General features: G+C 38.9%; 1 protein-coding gene and 1 non-coding gene across 4 annotated transcripts in view; one reads left to right on the plus strand and one right to left on the minus strand.

The window, feature by feature from the left end:
• Positions 1-19,043, plus strand: part of Phf20 (PHD finger protein 20) — a 127,836-nt gene that overhangs the window by 101,360 nt on the left and 7,433 nt on the right. For all 3 annotated transcript variants that reach the window (XM_046432940.2, XM_046432942.2, XM_046432943.1), the window contains 3 exons: positions 9,505-9,604; positions 12,375-12,570; positions 18,261-18,666. In XM_046432940.2, coding sequence (XP_046288896.1) covers positions 9,505-9,604; positions 12,375-12,570; positions 18,261-18,666 — 702 coding nt within the window. The remainder of the gene's footprint in view (positions 1-9,504; positions 9,605-12,374; positions 12,571-18,260; positions 18,667-19,043) is intronic.
• Positions 9,938-10,042, minus strand: LOC124085996 (U6 spliceosomal RNA). The gene has a single exon (XR_006849671.1). It is a non-coding gene; the product is annotated as a U6 spliceosomal RNA (small nuclear RNA).

The raw sequence follows: 19,043 nt of genomic DNA on the forward strand, positions 1-19,043 counted from the left end.
ACACCTTCCCTGTTTTAACTTTTTGTCTTCAAGAGACTAGCTCTATCCAATTCTAAATTCCTGGGCCAGGAATTCCATCTGGGTTTAGATCAGGTATTAGCCTTTGGAATGATCACCTGTGGGGAGGGGGCAGATGTCTATCCTAGGCCAAATGCCAACCCTTGGTCTAATCATCTGGCTGGTGGTGGTGAAAGCTGTGGGTATGTGTGGTTCACGATGTACAAAAAGGCCGCCTAGGGCCTCCCTCTGTCATTGTGTGGAAGGGGTGAGGGGTGTTAACCAGAAAAGAGGGTATCTGAGGTAATTATGAGAAAAATACTCAGCCTTTCTGTCATGGAATATTATTTCCTTGTCCTTAAGTCAATATGTGCATCAGTTTTTGAAATTAACTTTTGCACTTGTCTTTTTTTTACTCAGCAATCTCCTTTCCTTTGATTTCTTGAAATATTAAGCTTGCCATAATTTAAACTTTCAGAAAGTCCAGAGTGAGTAGGCACCTTACATTTTCACCTTTAATTTATCAAGTGTTTTTTAAAAAAACTTTTATTTTTGAATAATTATAGATCACAGGAGGTTGCAAAGAAATATACTACTAATGAGAAGTCCAGTGAACTATTGCCCAGGCTTCCTCCCATGCTAGGAACGCACACAACAACACAATATCAAAACCAAGAAATTGATATTGGCATAATCTTGCAAGCTTATTCTGATTTTACCAGCTACATACATGTACTGTACTTATATGTGTATGCATATAACTTTGCACAGTTTGTCACAAGTATAACAAAACTGTCACAGTTTTGTCACAAGTATATATACTGTGTAACCAGTACTACAGTTAGGATACTCAAGTACTATCATTATTAATAATTGAGAAGTAAAGCCAAAAACAGATTTGTTTTTGAAAGTCACAATGTCTAGGCTGGCTAATGAACTGTTCTCCACCCCAACCAGTATGTACATGCAACATACTTCAGGTGAAACACTTCACAGTCTTCACAGTAATTTCTTTGATTTACAGATACATAAATTGTCTTCAGCACTTCGTGATATTAGTGCTTTTCATACCTTTTCGGCATCAGAATCCCTGTTCCTAATGGACATTTTTGTAGAACCCCAAAGTGTCTTACTGGTAAAAGCTGTAGTTTTATTTAATTTGTGGTAGTGGGTTTTGAAGTAAGGGCCTCACTCATGCTAAGGCAAGCACTTTGCTACTGAGGTATATATCTTCAACCCCACAAAGCAATAGTTTTAAATGTTTAAGTTGAAAAAAAAAATTCAAAATAAATAAAAGTTTAAAATGATTAATCTTCACTTTTAAGGTTAGAAATGTGATCCGCACACGTTCTCATGAATTCTGATAATATAGTCAGAGTTGTGGCCCTTAGTGAAAACCTGTCTCAAAATAAGAAAAATTTAAAAATAAAGGGCTGGGGACTGATGATTTGGAACACTTCAGCATATTGCTTGTTTTTCTCTATTTGGTTCTGTCTGTGAGACAAGCTTGATGCACGTGGCTCTTGTCAGAATGACTTTTCCTAAACAGCATGCTGTGTTGTCTCTTTGAATAAATATGAGTGGGCGGAAAATCTTTGTTCTAGGACAGAATTATGTGTGCAGTACAAAATTATGTGTACTGGTGGGCTCTGTTATCTTAACATTTGGCCTGAACATTTTTAGTGTGCATTTTTTGTTTTTTTAAATTAGTTGCATCCAAAAACGTACTTTTGTAAAACCTGTGGGATACAACTGGAATTGTTATATAACATGAAGACTGTTAGGATTTTTTAGTAGAAATTTTTTTGAGGTATAAAATGTTTATTTAAAAAAACTGATTCAGCCAGTTTAGCATTTTGAAATAAAGTTTTTTGTTGTTGTAGATGGACACAGTATATATATTTATTTATTTTTATGTGGTGCTAAGGATCGAACTCAGTGTCTCACACGTGCTAGTCAAGCACTCTACCACTGAACTACAACCCTAGCCCTAAAATTTGTTTTTTCCAGGGTGGTTTCAAGGAGAATATATGCCAGTACTTTAATAATGGGAAGAATACCATATGGCATGTGTACCCTTGAGGAGGGGAGCTGTAAGATTGCCATGTAGCCTTCCCCCAGGGATGCTGAGTTGCCTGTGCTTTATTTAGTGTGAGTGTTAAGGAATAGCAATTCACTTGCCAACTCTGTGACATAAGCCATAGCATTTAAATATGACATGTTACATTAAGCATTGTGATTGAAGTTTATTCTGAATTTCTGATTTGTAATTTTTCAGTAGGGATTACTTCTCTTTAGGAATAAAGTAGCAAAGCATTAGCTTGAATATCTTAGATAACTAGTGTCTTAGAAATTGGGAATTGGGGGGGCTGAGGTTGTGGCTCAGTGGTGGAGTGCTTACCTGGCATGTGTGAGACACTGGGTTCAATTCTCAGCACTATATATAAATAAATAAAAAATAAAGGTCCATTGACAACTAAAAAATATTAAAAAAGAAATTAGGAAGTGAGAAATATGCAAATGATTTATTAAAAAAAAGAAGATTTTTAGTTTCAAAGTTTCAACTTTGTTTCTCTGGGCATATGCCTTGGTAGCCTGATCAGATTTTGGCCTTTGAAGATATCTAAAGTGGGTGAATAATTGAAAGCTTCTCTTGGCAAGACCGTTCCGCCTGAGCAGTATGCGACCCGTTTTTGATCCTTTGTAGTAATCTCTCCATTGATTTTTCTGTAAGTAGTAAGGATCAAGGGGTATTTGAAGGTAGACCTTAAAGTACCATTATATGCTATATGAAGACAGTACGCCTGGGGCTCTTGGGTTCACACCAGCTGTTACATGGCAGAGTTGGGAGCCGACTTCCTATCTCTTCCCCCAGCTCTCAGCTCAACACTTGGCTCAATATCGTGGTATTTAGCTCACATCAGAGCACCTTGGCTTTTGTTCTACAGGACATTCCTCTGCTGTCCACTGGAGCCAAGATTTTCCAATTGGTGTGTCTTATGGAGGGGCAGTTTCTGTCATTGTGAGCAGTATACCTGTTCCATTCAGTAACTTTAGCAAAAGGCACAAATTTAGAGGAAGATAACTGGAATAAATACAGTTAACTTTAAAATGTATTGATCATCTAGTTAGAGAAATAATTTTCTTTGATCTTATTTAATATTTGATTGCTATCAACATTTCTTGAGTATATTACTATTTAAAAAATTTTAATTGTTGATGGACTTTTCTTTTATTTATTCCTATGTGGTGCCAAGAATTGAACCCAGTGCCTCACACATGCCAGGCAAGCGCTCTTCCACTGATCTACAACCCCAGTCCTGAGTGTATTATTATTTGATTTTATTAACCAGTTCTTATTTAAATCATTGAAGGTTAAAATCCTGCTTAATAATCATGAGTATTTGAGAAATCTGGGTACCACATGAACACTAGAAAACACATTTGATATTTAAATTATTTTAATTGCTCTAGAGCAGATTTTGGCAAACTGTGAATGGCTAGATAATAAGTATTGTAAGCTTCAAGGACCATACGATTTTGTCACAACTATTCAGAAGCTGCTACAAACAGTTATAGACGATATGTAAAACATGGATTTGTTCGTATAATATTTTATAAAAACAAGATTCTAGCTGAATTTGGCTCATAGACCTTAGTTTGCTGACTTTTACCCAAGAGCAATAAATATATATTAGGTGCCAAACTTCAGGGAAAATTATGTTACAGCTTTAACAAGAAGCCCTTATTTATTTGTTTCATAGTACTAAGGATTGAACCTAAGGGTGCTCTACCACTGAGTTACATCTCCATTCCTTTCATTTTTATTTTTAAAAATTTTCAACTTTGAGACAGGGTCTTGCTATGTTGCTTAGGGCCTCACTAAGTTGCTGAGGCCAGCCTTGAACTTGCAGTCCTCCTGCCTCAGCCTCCCAAATTGCTGGGATTACAGGCATGCACTTCCATGCCTGTCCAAGAAGCCTGCATTTTAAGTTTTGGTTTAAAAAAAAAAATTTTTTTTTCTTAAATTGTATATGGACGCAATGCCTTTATTTTTATGTGGTGCTGAGGATTATACCCAGTGCCTCACACGTGCTAGGCAAGCGCTCTACCACTGAACTATAGCCCAGGCCCCCCATATTTTAACTTTTTTTTTTTTAAACTGCACTCTCATAATTCACCAAAGAAAATTTTGTCCCTATCTCATTCCGACTTTGTGTTCTTTGTGTATCCTTCCAGAAATATTCTGAGGCTAAACTAACAAATATATAACATAGAAGTTACTATTTAAATCATTTTAAAGCATATAGTTCAGTAGCATTAACTATATTTACTTTGCTGAATAGCCATCTTTATTTACTTTTTTTTTTTTTGTCTAAACACAGTGTTAGTTTTTTTTATTTTTTTGTTTTTTGTTTTTGTTACTAGAGATTGAACCCAGTAGTGTATTACCACTGACCTGCATCGCCAGCCCTTTTTATTTATTTATTTTTTTTGTTTTAGGATACGGTCTCACTAAGTTGCTGAGGCTGGCCTCAAACTTGTGATCCTCCTCTCCCAAGTTGCTGGGATTATAGGTGTGTGCTACTGCATTTGTAGTAATAATTTTAAATTAAGTTATTTCACATTTGTGTAAGCATATCTATCAGAACACATTTTGGAAGTAGAACTCCTAGGCCAAAGGGTATATATATTTATAATTTTGACAAATAATTACTAGTTGCCATAGAAATATTTTTTTTGCAAATATTTATTTTTAGTTGTAGTTGTCAGTAACTTTATTTATTTATTTATATGCCTTTATATTATTTTCATTTATTTTTATGTGGAGCTGAGGATGGAACCAGGGCCTCTCACGTGCTAGGCAAGCGCTCTACTGCTGAACCACAACCCCAGCCTCACCATAGCAATATTATATATACTCTTTTTTTTATGTTCAATATGATTTTATTTAAAAATTTGCAAAGCTGAAGGAGGATCTGATCTTTTGTTAGAAGAAAGCCTTTTTCACAGTATATATTTAGCCATTTTTGCTTTGTATTGAGTAATAACAGAAAAAAAAAGGAAGTTTCTGTTCAAGATCCTCACTCCAAACCACTGAGCAGGTGCCTGGCATCTTGTAGCAAGATAACATGTTCCATGGTCTTAAGTCCCACAGCAAATCCTCTTCCCAAGGTAACACAGTTCTCCTCCAGGCACACTGCTCTTACACAGGGTCCTGAGAATCCTTAATTTTTAAATTAGGAAAATGTGAAAGGATTCTTGAACCCACTGTCTGCAACAAACCCAACTATCTGTTAACTGTTGGCAATTTCAAGTATAACATACTTGAAATTTATAAGATGCTCCATGTTTAATGGAACAACTCAAATGTTAAAAAACTTCAAGCAACATGCTTTAATATTTTAAAATGTTACTTAATGAAACTTATTGAAACAAGATCCGCAGCACATTCTTGTACTTGGTATTATAAACTCCTACTGACGATCGCTACTTAATGGTCAAAAAAATAGAAAATGAGAAGAAACCAGACTATTGGGATATAACAATGTCTGCAGGGAATGTCAAGTTCTAACTTTTGTTAACTGAAATCAACTTGAAGAAAAATCAGGGGGTCTACAAACCACCCATATTATTTTAAATGATGAGGTAGATTTTTTTTTTCCCCCTATGCAGGCAAATGAAGATAACAAAAAATCCAGACTTTCAAATGCTCTTTAAAAAAAAAAAAAAGTTCAGGTTATAGTCACTTTCACAAAAAAGACATTTATAAACTATGAGGTGGAAAGGTCATCCTCAGACGTGTTCTATACTTGAGGTGGTACTTGGAGATTCAAGAATCAGTCTTGGATCAATCAACTTTCCAAAAAACCGTGATCTTCCTCTCCTGTGTCACAGCATACTCAACTATCTCGGTTCCATTTTCATTGTGATAAACCAAATCAAATTTCCCAGGTTCTTTCAAGGCAGGTGAGGATGATTATACCAAAGAACTGTCCAGAACCTTTGTTAATTTGGGTGTTTTGTCTTTGTCCTTTAGATTAATGAAAAATGGGTCTTTTAGTATGGCCATTTTGAAACTTATTTTTAAATAATCTTCTGAAAATATCATAATTGTAGCACTTAGGAGACATAGCAAGTCACAACGAAAATAAGAGTTACATTATTTTTGCCCAGGGATAACTGATGTTAATATTCTGGAATATAAGTGTGTGTGGAATAGAAACAGGCTTTCAATGAGAATAACATTCTTAGAATAAAATATTTATTATAAATACTTCATGAGATTCATAATACTATAAAGAATTTACTGATATTTACCTTCTTTTTTTTGGTACCATAGATTGAACTCAGGGACACTTGACCACTGAGCCACATCCCCATACCTTTTCTGTATTTTATTTAGAGACAGCATCTCACTGAGTTGCTTAGCACTTTGCTTTTGCTGAGGCTGGCTTTGAACTCTTGATCCTCCTGCCTCAGCTTCCCGAGCTGCTGGGATTACAGGCGTGCGCCATGGCACCCAGCCCTTCATTTTTTTTTTTAATTAAATACATGACAATAGTGGAATGCATTTTTTAAAATATGGACACAGTATCTTTATTTTTATGTGATGCTGAGGATGGAACATGCGAGGCAAGCGCTCTGTCACTAAGCTATAACCCCAGTTCTCCCAGCTCTCCAGTTTTAAAACCTAGAAAAAATAATGTATATACATATATTTGTCTGGTTTTATTTTATATTAATTTATATTAATTCAAGTTGGTTAATATTAATTTTAATGGTTGATCTGTACATCTTTTTATTAAGAATTAACCTTCCTCCCTTAACCTATATTTTTATATCCTTTAGGCCGAGGGTTTGTCATTTTCTTACTAATTATATAGGCTTTTATTGGGGATACTGCAGGCGGATTGAACCCAGGGCCCTTGGATGTGCCAGGCAAGTGCTGTACCACTGAGCTACGTTCTCAATCCCTCTCCCGCTTTTTTTGAGTAGGGTCTCACTAAATTGCTGAGACTGGTCTTTAATTTGCAATCCTGCCTCATCTTCCCAAGTAGTTGGGATTACACGGTATGTGGAATTACATGTGTATACACCATACTCAGTAGTATAGGCTTTTTATAGAGGTTTTGTATAGGCTGTAGTAGGAATTACAAATATTTTTTTTACCATTTTTTCATCTGTTACAAAGTTATGTATTTGCTATTTTTTTGGAGCTACATTATTTTTATCTATGAACTCAAGGAGTGTTGATACCTTTATGATACTGACTCTTGTTCTGCAGGATTAGGATGCATTGTCTTTGTTTTCTTCAAATAGTATTTTAAGATTTTCTTTATAGAAATCTTGCATATTTGTTATGTTCATTCATAGATATGTTATCTTTCAGGTTATTCTACTTTCTTTTTTAAATATTTACTTTTTAGTTGTAGTTGGACACAATACCTTTATTTTATTTATTTATTTTTTTATGTGGTGCTGAGGATCAAACTCAGGGCCTCACACATGCTAGGCAAGCGCTCTACTGCTGAGACACAACCCAAGACCATGTTATTCTACTTTCTAAATTTAAACTTTTTAAATGAATAATATATATAAGCCAGGCCCATATGAAAATTCATCACTATGAATTTTGAAATTTAGCTGTATTCGACTTATTTTTGGTGAGTCCTAGTTCTCATGATACAAAGTCATTGGTGAGGCAGATTTTCTTTTTCTTATTTTGCAAATTCACATGCTATTTTATTTTTTAAAATATATTTTATTTGTTCTAATTAGGTATACATGACAGTAGAATGCATTTTGACACATCATACGTAAATGGAGTATAACTTCTCATTCTTTTGGTTGTACGTGATGTAGACTTACATAGGTTGTATAATCATATATACCCACAGGGTAATAATGTCTGATTCATTCTACTATCATTCCTACCCCCATGCTCCCTCCCCTTCCATGAGGCAGATTTTCGTTCTTCTCTTTTCAGTATTGGAGATTGAACCAAGGATCACTCTACCACTGAGCTACATCCTGACGCTTTTTATTCTTTATTTTTTTGAGACAGCATCTCATTAAATTGTTGAGACTGGCATCAACTTGTGATCCTTCTGCCCCACCCTCCTGAATAGCTGGGAGTACAGACATGTGCCATTGCACTTAGCCCGACTTTCATTCATAATTATTAACCTGTTTCTGCGACTAATTGCCTTTATTGTCTTATACACTTTACTTTTCCTCTCAGAGCTTTGGTTTTTCACAGGAGTAAATTGGAGACTCTTATCTAAGGTCTCCCTTCTAGTTCTGCCCATGGTGATTTGGTGTGGTTAGTTTACTAGAAGTCTTATATTTGCCCAGGGAAGCCTTCTTGATGCTGAGACTTATTGACTTCAAGTGGTTGAGGATTGTCTAAGCTTTGATTTTCTATTTCCTTGTTGCTGGACTGGTGGCCCACCATCAGAGTCATATCGGGAAGCTCACTGTCCACCCCAGTGCTTATCTGTTGGTTGGGTAATTAAGATTTAGGAATTTGGATTGGAATTGTTTGAAGTGTCCTTGTTCTCACTCTCTGGAAGACTGCCTTTTCTCTCCATTCCTTCCTCTCGCTTCAGACTGTGGCTCTCTACATGTCTCCCAATGCCACCCTCATTAAATCCTTCCTTTCCTTTTCAGCTTCCTACCACTTTACCTCTACTCTCCAATACCCAGGGAAGGCAGTAGAGCCTAGGGGTTAAAACAGTTAGTTATACAATTAGCCAAGTTCATGTTCTCATCCACTTTTGCCTCTTAACCAGTTGTATGATATTTGATAATGTTTGGATAGAATAAATGTGAAATGTTATCATGATTATTCCAAGGGGATCAAAGTGAATTGGTTGTCCATTAGTAATAAGAATTTAATACATAAAGCCGTGTGCTAGGCTCTATAGTGGGTGATTTGTATATGAATCATTGAATCCTCACAGACAGCCCTGGGATGTATATAAATAGTATCCCATTCTACAGATGGGGAAACTGAAGCCCAGGGATAAGTGACATGTGCAGAGTCACACAGCTGATGAATGAGCCGTAATGCAAACTCAGCTTTTTGTCACTCCAAGTTAGTCTAGTTCTCTAAAGATCTAAATGATTTTCATTCAGTTCCCATAAAGTAATCAGGAAAGTAAAATCCTCTAGAAATGGAAGTGAAACCCTCATTATTTTGAGGTCAGCACTATTTAATATATCTAAATGTTCTTTATCTATACTACGCAGTGTCTGCTAGCCTCATGTATCTGCTGGGCATTAAAGAGGTGGCCTGGGGTACTGAAAACTGACTTTTCAACTTGTTCATTTAACTATACAGCCTCATGTGGCCAGTGGCTACCACATTAGATAGTGGTTTAGAAGTCAGTATAGGGAGTGCTCCCTCCGTTTTCATTCTACCTGTTCCTCTAGCAAGTGGATCATACTTGGTTAGAGGACACCTTCTGAGTTTAATTTTTGTTGCTTCTTTAATTCTAACAGTGTGAAGAGTGCCAGTGCTGGCAGCATGGGGTCTGCATGGGATTACTGGAAGAAAATGTGCCCGAGAAATACACCTGTTATGTTTGCCAAGACCCTCCAGGTAGAGATTTCTAAAGTCAGGGGTATTAACAGTATATAGCCTTTTCCTTAGCAAGCTGATCATGAAACATCCTAAGTGTATGTGATCTTGAGACTAATTTCTTTGGCATCATTTAGACTCTGATTCCTCCTCACCTTTTTAGCACATCTGGTGGCCAGATCTCCTGAACTTACCTGTGAGAGAGTATGTGTAGAAGACCTGGCCTTGAGTTAGAATTTTTTCTTTTTTTAAATTGTGGTTGGAAACAAAAACAAAAAATATCTACTTTGCATTCAGTACAATATTGTTCATGATAAACACTTTCATCTGGCTTGATTGAAACTCTATTATTAAAAGAATACTGAATGCTCCATGAATTAGCATTTCATCCTTGCTCAGGGCCCTGTTAATCTTCTGTTAGTGATCCAAGTTTTAGCATATGTGCTTCTGCATGGGCACCTTTTCCTTTTCTTGAGGGCTAGTGAGGAATGATATGTGGGTTCGATCCTTGGCTTTTGGGGGATACTGGAGGATTAGAAACCTGCCTCTGTTTCCTGTGGTGACATCTCCCACCTGTTGGGTTATTGCCACCTGGAAAGGAGAGGTGCCCTGGAGGGTAAGGGCAATGGCATGATTGCTTAGGACTTATTGCCACCCAGAGCAGTGTCTTGATAGCAGGACCATTTAATTTTGTGGTTACAGGGGCCACCTGTGGCTCTTGGGTGCCTCTTCCCAGAAGGGAGGATTGTAAACCTATCTCTCATCCTGCTGTCAGTGGGATGGTGACATAATCTCCCTTTACCACCTCTGGTATCTCTCCATAACCTCCTGTCCACCAAATTCCATTGTAGGTAGACAATGCATGGGAACCTCTATTTCTGTTATTTTGCTTAATTTTATGAGATGGCCAGGTGGGTCTTCTACTCTCATTTGCTCATGAGGAAAAAAATTGAAACAAATGACCTTCCTAACCTCATAAAGTAATTGGAGTTAGAACTGGTTTGTGGTGCCAAATCTCTTGATTTTTCTAGTTATATAGGGAGGAACTGACCACCATTGTTCATTTCCCAACAGTCAGATTCTGAAGACCTCTATTGTGACACTATCTTTATTTGTACAAGATTAGTGCATAGATAGAGAAGAATCTGCCTCTGTTTGTCTCTATATCCCCAGGAAAGTATATGGTCAAGTGGTTAGACAGATGAGCAAACACAAACCTGGAAAAAATATGATTAGCCAAAGATCACTCCACCAGTTAATGCCAGACAGGTGATGAGAACCAGAGACAAAGGTTTTGACTTTTGTCTTATAAAATAGGAAGTGCTGTTCTGAATCCTGCTACTAGGGCCCTGCTACAGCAACTGCCTGTGAGGTTCTCCCCATAATCTCAAAGGCTCCCTAGGATACCCTTTAAATGTCTTTTTACCTTGTCTTTCTCTCCACTTTTCCCTCTTTAGAAATTGCACACACTGTTTTCAGCATGTCCTGTGAACTTTCTGAACTTCTTGTATAAGTTTTTAATTGGCAAGACTGTGGATAGACTCTTCCTTGAACTGAGCCTTGAATGTCTGTCACATGTCCTGCTTTTTTATAGACTATTTGACTCTGAGTAGGTTGGACCAAAGGTTTAACCTAACAGTTTCAATTCTTAAAAATGTTTTCAACAGAATCAAGTTGTCTCTCTACTGTGTGTGTTAGTAAAGGCCAGAAGTCCAAGGATCTTGATACGAGATTACCTGGGTTACTTCAGGTTTTTGTAGTTTTTGACAGATGAACAACCCACAATCTGGTTAGAAGCTGTATCCTAGCCTTTTGGATTAGAAAATGTTACTGAGTCACCTGTGCTTATGGTTTTAGTCTTTCCTAAGGAGGCCTTTTAATGAGTAGGACCACTGAAGTATCCTTGTTGTGTAACAGATGGGAAATAGAGGTCCAGAGAAGCGAAGGACGGTACAGTTGTAATAGGTGGTACAGTTGTAATGGGAATTGGAGCTTCTTTCCATTCTTTTGGTAAATTGATTCAAGGTGATTTTTGCTAGGCACTATAGCTACAACCTTGAACTTGATGGTTTCTATTCCTTTTGATTCTTAGAGGGATTGAGAACAGAAACAGATGTTAAAAAAGAGGTAAATAAACAAAATTTTGTTAGGTAGAGATGAAACTGTGGTGGGGAGGGGGGCATTAAAAGAGGGAATGACCCATGGTTCTGAAAAGCTCTCTTAACTTTGGGAGGTGTAGCAAGAGGCCTTTCTGAGGAGATGGTAAGGAACCACCCCTGCAGTGTCCTGGAGGAATAGTGCTCCACACCGAGGGGGTGCTAGAACCAAGAGGCCAAGCCTGGGAAGAGGTTTTTTTGTGTGTGTGTGTATTCTAGAAACTAAGAGGAGGCCACTGTAAGGTTGGGGAGAAGAGGGAGGGAAGTTGCTGGGTACTGAAGGCCTCCATTAGCCAGAATTAGGGTTTGGGGTTTTCTTCAGTGAGCAGCTGAAAGTAGCAGAAGATTTTAAGTAGGGAAGGAAATGACATGATTTAAATTTAAAGATATAACTCAGGTTCATGTTCCACCTCTGGCCAGTTCTGTGAGATCAGGGAATGTAGATGCCTCGTCCCCAACACCTAGCGGAGAGTCCAGCATGGAGTCAGTGTAAACTGAGTGTACACTGGATGAATAAATGAACAAAATGAACACAGCAGTTCATCTTTCAGTAGTTCATGCAATGATTATGTAATGATTAAATGACCTGGATTTCCTCCAGACCATGCTTAACCCTTTCATTGTCACTGCTTTAGGTCAGAGGCCTGGCTTCAAGTACTGGTATGACAAGGAGTGGTTGAGCAGGGGACATATGCATGGCCTAGCATTTCTAGAAGAGAACTACTCCCATCAGAATGCCAAGAAGATTGTGGCCACCCATCAGCTTCTTGGTGATGTGCAGAGAGTGATCGAGGTTCTGCACGGCCTGCAGCTCAAAATGAGCATTTTGCAGTAAGTATTGTACCTGAAACTTTCAGGAGGAGTCTGGTTTGGTACTGAATGGGGGTGGGATAAATTTGAGAAGTAGAAAATTCACAAAATCAGGCACACTGTTATATTATCAACATTCCTTTTTAAAGGTATCGACCATTTTTAAATTTAATTGTTTAATTTAACAATTAAATTCACCTATTTTAAGAACTTATTGAATTCTGAAAATATATGCACCCATGTAGCTGGCGCCACTATCCAGATATAATGTATTGCCAAGCATAGTAGTAGACGCCTGTAATCCCAATGGCTTGGAAGGCTGAGGCAAAAGATAAGAAGTTTGAGGCCAGCCACAGCAACTTAGCAAGGCCCTTAGCAAGTTAGCAAAACCTTTTCTCAAAATCAAAAAAATAGAAAGGACTGGGGATCTAGCTTATTAGTAAAGTACCCTGGGGTTCAATCCCAGTCCAAAAAAAAAGATATAGCGTGTTTTATTTTGGTGTGCATTCTGAATTTTTTGTTTTTAATTGTGGTAACATATACGTAATATAAAATCTACCACATTAACCTTTTTAAGAAAAAGGTGTTTTTTTTTTTTTTTTTTTTTGAGATGGAGTCTTGCTATGTTGCCCAGACTGGTTTTTGAACTCCTAGGCTCAAGCCTAGTAAAGTTGAAAGCTGGGTTGAAAGCTGCCAAAAGAGTGACTGTTGGCAAGACCTGCTCTCTAGCATGATTAGTTGCTTAATATATTTGTTTCTTGGTGATTTGCTCATATAGAAATTTTAGGCTTTTTGGATCTAGACTTCTGGCTTTTAATGACCTAAAGTGTGAATTTCCTTCTGTGATTATATTCTACATGTCAGATGACCTAAGTTCATGTAAGCTGTGAAAAAGATGTATAACTCTTACTGGAGTGTGTGGGCTTTTATAACCTACCCTTCCCCCATTTTTTTTTTTTTTAAACCAAATACAGCAAGTACTTGAGTAGGGTGGCCACACTTCCATGCTTCTGAGGTGGAGCCAAGTCTATAACCCAAGTCCTGGCTCCCATCACATATTGTCCTCAATCTAACTGCTTCTGCTCAGAACTGAAACATGGCTGTGTGGACTTTCTTTTGGTCTTGCAGGAACTGCTTCTCTTCTATAAAGGTTGCTTCTTAAGTCCTCCCATGAGCCTTCATATAGGAAGTTAGTCCTATAGGACTTCTTATAGTGAAGTTATGAGAAAACAATGACAAACTAGTGCCCTGAGAGTTAAGATGTGGTAGACCACTCCTTGACAAGATTTCCTTCATGTTGATTAGTTCTGAAGGCCTCCTGGTGCCAGGCAAGTGCAGTGTCAGGGCTCTGGGATGGCAGAATGGAAGTCTGCTTCCTCTTGTGCGCTCTGGAACTCGGAGGCCTGGCCTCAAGTTCTGGCATGACAAGGAGGGTTTGAGCAAGGAACATTGAGCAAGAATCTAAAGTGGTTTGGGTAAAAACTAAGCCACTATAATAAAGAGCCCCCAAACAGAGACTTTCTCACATAGTGAATGCTTAAGCGAAGGCAGAATTCTATTCATGGACTTGGAGATTTGATTTCCATCTTTCTGTTACCGTGGCATTCTCCTGGGGTTACCCTTGTCTGCATGGTTTCAGTTCCCTTCCATCTGATTGCTTGGGATTTTCCTCATCTGTGTGGTTGAGGCAGTCTCGACTGTCCTTTGGCTCTGTCCCTGTCCCCAGAAGAGGAAAAGAGAAAAAGAGGAGGGCAAGCAATTTTATGGACTCCTGACTTCAGGAAAGGCTAGCCAGATGGCCGTAGGCCGTGCTCAAACTCAAGAATAGGGTTGGGTGTGGTATAAGAGTAGTGCAGGAGGATGGATGCTAGGGGCAGTTAGAAGTTGTCGTGACAGGATCTGTTGACTTGAACTGAGTCAAATGACAGCTCTAGATAGGATGTCAGAGACTAACTATCCCTCACTTATATAAACTAGGAAAGTATTACTCCGAATAAACAAAATGAGTTTATTCTTAATGGAATGCCAGAAATTGAAGTAGGTGGAAGGTGGTCTAATGTGAGGCCCTGGAAAGCATCAGGTGATGCTCTTGGTTGATTTCCACCAGATGGTATTGTTCTCCTTCTTAACAAAATGCAGTGCTCTGTTTCTGTCCCATATTCTGGAGCTTTGTCCCTCTGGACTCTGTTTTTGAGCCTTTACCTTTATAGAAGTGACTTTGTACAAGATGTCTAACTTAAGAGGATATGGGAAGATCTTTTTAGTCTTGATCCTGAGAAAGGTAGAGATGGCCCCAGTTATGTCTGTGTACACTAGGATAGTCTCTGCTATCAGGGGCACTAGGTGTTCAACCTTAGAAATAATGTTTCCATTTGTGAATTTATTCTCAAAGACAAACAATAAAACTGGGAGTAATTTCAGAGCATCTGTCATCATAAAAAAGAAAAAAAAAGCAGCATGGGTGACTATACATACCTTCTTCAGAGGTAAGAGTCAGTCATCCTTGTGAGGAAGAATAGCTGAGGCTTCAGATCTTAGCTGGGAGAGTGAACATTATAGAAGGGAGGTAGCAGAAGACTTCTGTGGTTTTTAAAAGGGCAAGTCTGTACTGTGGCTCATGTGCTCCATGTTTATGAATTTCAGATGACAGTGGACCTGGAAGTTATCAGTGACTTCCATCTCCCCTATGTAGCTATGATTTCAGAGGTGTGCTGTAATCTTGGGTGGGTTTCTGGTACAGGGTCTGATATCCTGCCTTGAGGTGACCCAGTGACCCAGGCTGCCTTGATACCCGTTGTTTCCTCTCCTTCCCCAGTGGATGGGAGTGTCATGGGATTGCTGGAGTGGGAAAGCTGAGAAAATATAGCAGGTCCTAGATTTTTAGGTTCTGCAACATGGCTCTATATCTCCATGTCCATGTCCAATTCCACTTCTGCAGGAAGACTTCAGGTAAGAGCCAGGGTATCTCCATATACGTGAGTTAAGTTTACAATCTACTTTCAGTATTTCTCACTGAGGGCTGGGAAGGCTCTGTTGGCAGTTCTGCAGAGAGACAATTCTCTGTGTGGGATTGCATGACCATTTCAGGATGTTGTATCTCTGGATTCTGTGAACTAAAGACTAGTATACCTCTCAGGATTGTGATAACCTGAAAGGCCCCACATGTTCATAAATACATTTCTGAATGAACTACAAGTGAGTAGCACCTCTCTGTTCTCCCACTTGTTCACAATTATGCCCTGGAGGTTATTACCATCCTAACCATACTGAATGTACTGGAGAATCCCCCTGTTTCCCACAGCATCTTCTTCCCTCCTCCCTTTTTTCCTTCCCTTCTACCTTTTGTTTAATGGTCACAAGTTGTAATGGAGGTTCTGGGTGGTAAAGAAGAATTGAAAGGTGAATTTTATATATTGACTTTTAAACTTTTAGAAAATATATATTCTGTGGAATAAATTTTTATCACATATATAAAACTGAAGCTAAAATTTCACAAAATACCTATTTTTACATAATGCACTGTGTTATTTTATGTTCTTTTTATTTATTATTTTGGTACCAGGGATTGAACTCAGGGGTACTCAACCACTGAGTCACATCCCCAGCCCTATTTTGTATTTTACTTAGAAACAGGATCTCACTGAGTTGCTTAGTGCCTCATTGTTACTGAGGCTGGCTTTGAACTTGAGATCCTCCTGCCTCAGCCTTCCGAACCTCTGGGATTACAGGCGTGTGCCACTGTACCCGATCTGTTCAATTTTTTTTTTCCTTTTTAAAAAATTGATTGCAATCCAATAAATTAATTTAACGACCTTCATTTGGGTTGAAGCTCAAGAGGGAATGATTCTGGGAGACTCTAAAAGTCAAACAGTTTTGTGTATACATTCATGTAGGCACAGTTTGTAACAGATTTTCAGTAGTCTGTGACCCTATAAAGAAAATCTTTAAAGGATTTTTCTCTTTATTTTATTTTATTTTTTAAAATATTTTATTTATTTTTTTATTTCTCGGCGGACACAACATCTTTGTTTGTATGTGGTGCTGAGGATCGAACCCGGGCCGCACGCATGCCAGGCGAGCGCGCTAACGCTTGAGCCACATCCCCAGCCCCGGATTTTTCTCTTTAATAACAAGTTTTTCTCTTCACAATGGTGAAAGTAGAAGATTTTAGAAAAAATTTTAGAAACTTCATTATTTGGGTGTGCTCATACACACCTATAATCTCAGCCACTAGGGAGGTTGAGGCAGGAGGATTCCAAGTTCAAGGTCAGCCTGGGCAACTCAATGAGTCTATCTTTAAATTAAAGTGATTAGGAGTATAGCTTATTTGTAGAGGTACTCTGAGTTCAATCCCTAATACCGGGGGGGAAAAAGAAACTAAATTATTATTATTATTTTTTTAATATTTACTTTTTAGTTGTAGTTGGGCACAGTAGCTTTATTTTCTTCATTTTTATGTGCTGAGGATGGAACCCAGGGCCTCACACATGCTAGGTGAGTGCTTTACTGCTGAGCCACAACCCCAGCCTGAAACTAAATTATTAATGGTCATATAAGCATGATAGTTACACACCCTGTTGCCAGTCATGATGGTATTTTGGTAATCAGGTGCCATTTCATGCCAGGATTGTTATGATTGTTTATTAAGAGCACTTGAGGGGCTGGGGATGTGGCTCAAGCAGTAGCGCGCTCACCTGGCATACGTGCGGCCCGGGTTTTATCCTCAGCACCACATACAAACAAAGATGTTATGTCTGCCGAGAACTAAAAAATAAACATTAAAAAAAATGAGAGAGAGAGAAGAACACTTGACCACCAACAGAGTGCTTCATCATTCACTTAATTTTTTGTTTTTGTGGTACTAGAAATTGAACCCAGGCATACTCTATCACTGAACTACATTTCTGGTCCTTTTTTAAAAAAATTTATTTTAAGACAGGGTCTCATTTAATTGCTGAGGCTGGCCTTGGACTTGTGATCCTTCTGCCTTAGCCTCATGAGCAGTTGAGATTACAGGCATGTGCCACCATGCCCAGCTCTTCTGACCATCTTTGAGCTGAGACGTTGGTCTTTTGCTTTGGATTATTTTGTGCTTTGTTTTTGATACTGGAGATTGAACCTAGACAGGATCTTGGTAAAGTAGCTGAGATTACAGACATATGCCACTGCACTCATCCAGTTCACTTAATTTTTATAAAACTCAGAGTTGCTTGCAGACAGATGACTAGCCCAGTTTCTGAAGAAGGAAGCAGGAGCCAGGCACTAGAGCACACACCTGTGATCCCAGTAGTTGGGGAGACTGAGGGCAGGAGGATTACAAGTTTGAAGCCAGATTCAGCAACTTAGTGAGACCCTGTCTCAAAAAGTAAAAAGGACAAGGGATGCGACTCAGTGGTAAAGCAACCCTGGGTTCAATTCCTAGTGTGAAAAATGAATGAAGGAGGAAGCAGAAATGAGTCTGGTTGAGGAAGTTGTCCCAGCTGCACTGCTGATCAGCAGCTGTGTCCAGGCATATTCACCGATGGCACGTGTCCAGAATGGGAGTTCTCTGCTAAGGGACCAAGGATTTATGTTCCCTCTTGTTTGGAAAATGGTGGCATGTGGCCAGATGGCCCAAGTGGGAGCTGTTCTTCTTGGGAGAGTGTTTGGGAACTGAGAAGTCCTGCAGTCGTGCCGTTTACCTCATAGCCCTTTCCATGTTCATCCAACAGAAGCAGGGAGCATCCCGATCTACAGCTGTGGTGCCAGCCTTGGAAACAGCACTCAGGGGAGGGCAGAGCTCAGTCCAGACACATCCATGGCACGGATGCCAGGAGCAAGGAGGAAGCCTCAAGCTATAGAACTTTGAATGGGGTGGTGGAGAAGCCTCTGCCGCTGCCCCTGCCCCAGTCTGTGGAAGAGTCTTATATCACCAGTGAGCACTGCTACCAGAAGCCCCGCGCCTATTACCCTGCTGTGGAACAGAAGCTGGTGGTAGAGACACGGGGCTCTGCCCTTGATGATGCAGTTAACCCCCTTTGTGAGAATGGTGACGATTCCCTCTCCCCTCGCCTGGGCTGGCCTCTAGACCAAGACAGGAACAGAGGGGACAATGACCCCAAACCCAGCTCCCCAAAGGTATGTGCTTTGCTTGTACTTGTTCTTCCTTCAGTGTTTGAGTGGTCATAAGTTTTTAATAGAACCATATTTAAATGTGCTTGTCATAGATTGTGTTTTGATCTGCTAAAATGGCTATCAAGTCAGGAGAGTCCAAAGATCATAGGTTCCAGGAAACCTTACAAAATGGCACTAGTGAGTGGAGGTGACAGGTGGAGAGGTGGGAAGTAGCAGGAGAGTAGGGTTGATTGGAACTTGAAAACATGAAACTAAGAAAAATTTATATATATATTTTAAACATAATTGTCCTAGCAATAATAATTGTTAATTGTTATAAGGCATACTGTTTTGATAGAATTGTGATATCTTTATTTTGACTTTTAACTTTGCCACTGTGT

This window comes from Marmota monax, unplaced genomic scaffold (genome assembly GCF_021218885.2).
Source record: "Marmota monax isolate L192 unplaced genomic scaffold, Marmota_monax_Labrador192_F-V1.1 WCK01_AAM20220418_F8-fsc00014, whole genome shotgun sequence".
In the NCBI taxonomy this organism is placed as follows: domain Eukaryota; kingdom Metazoa; phylum Chordata; class Mammalia; order Rodentia; family Sciuridae; genus Marmota; species Marmota monax.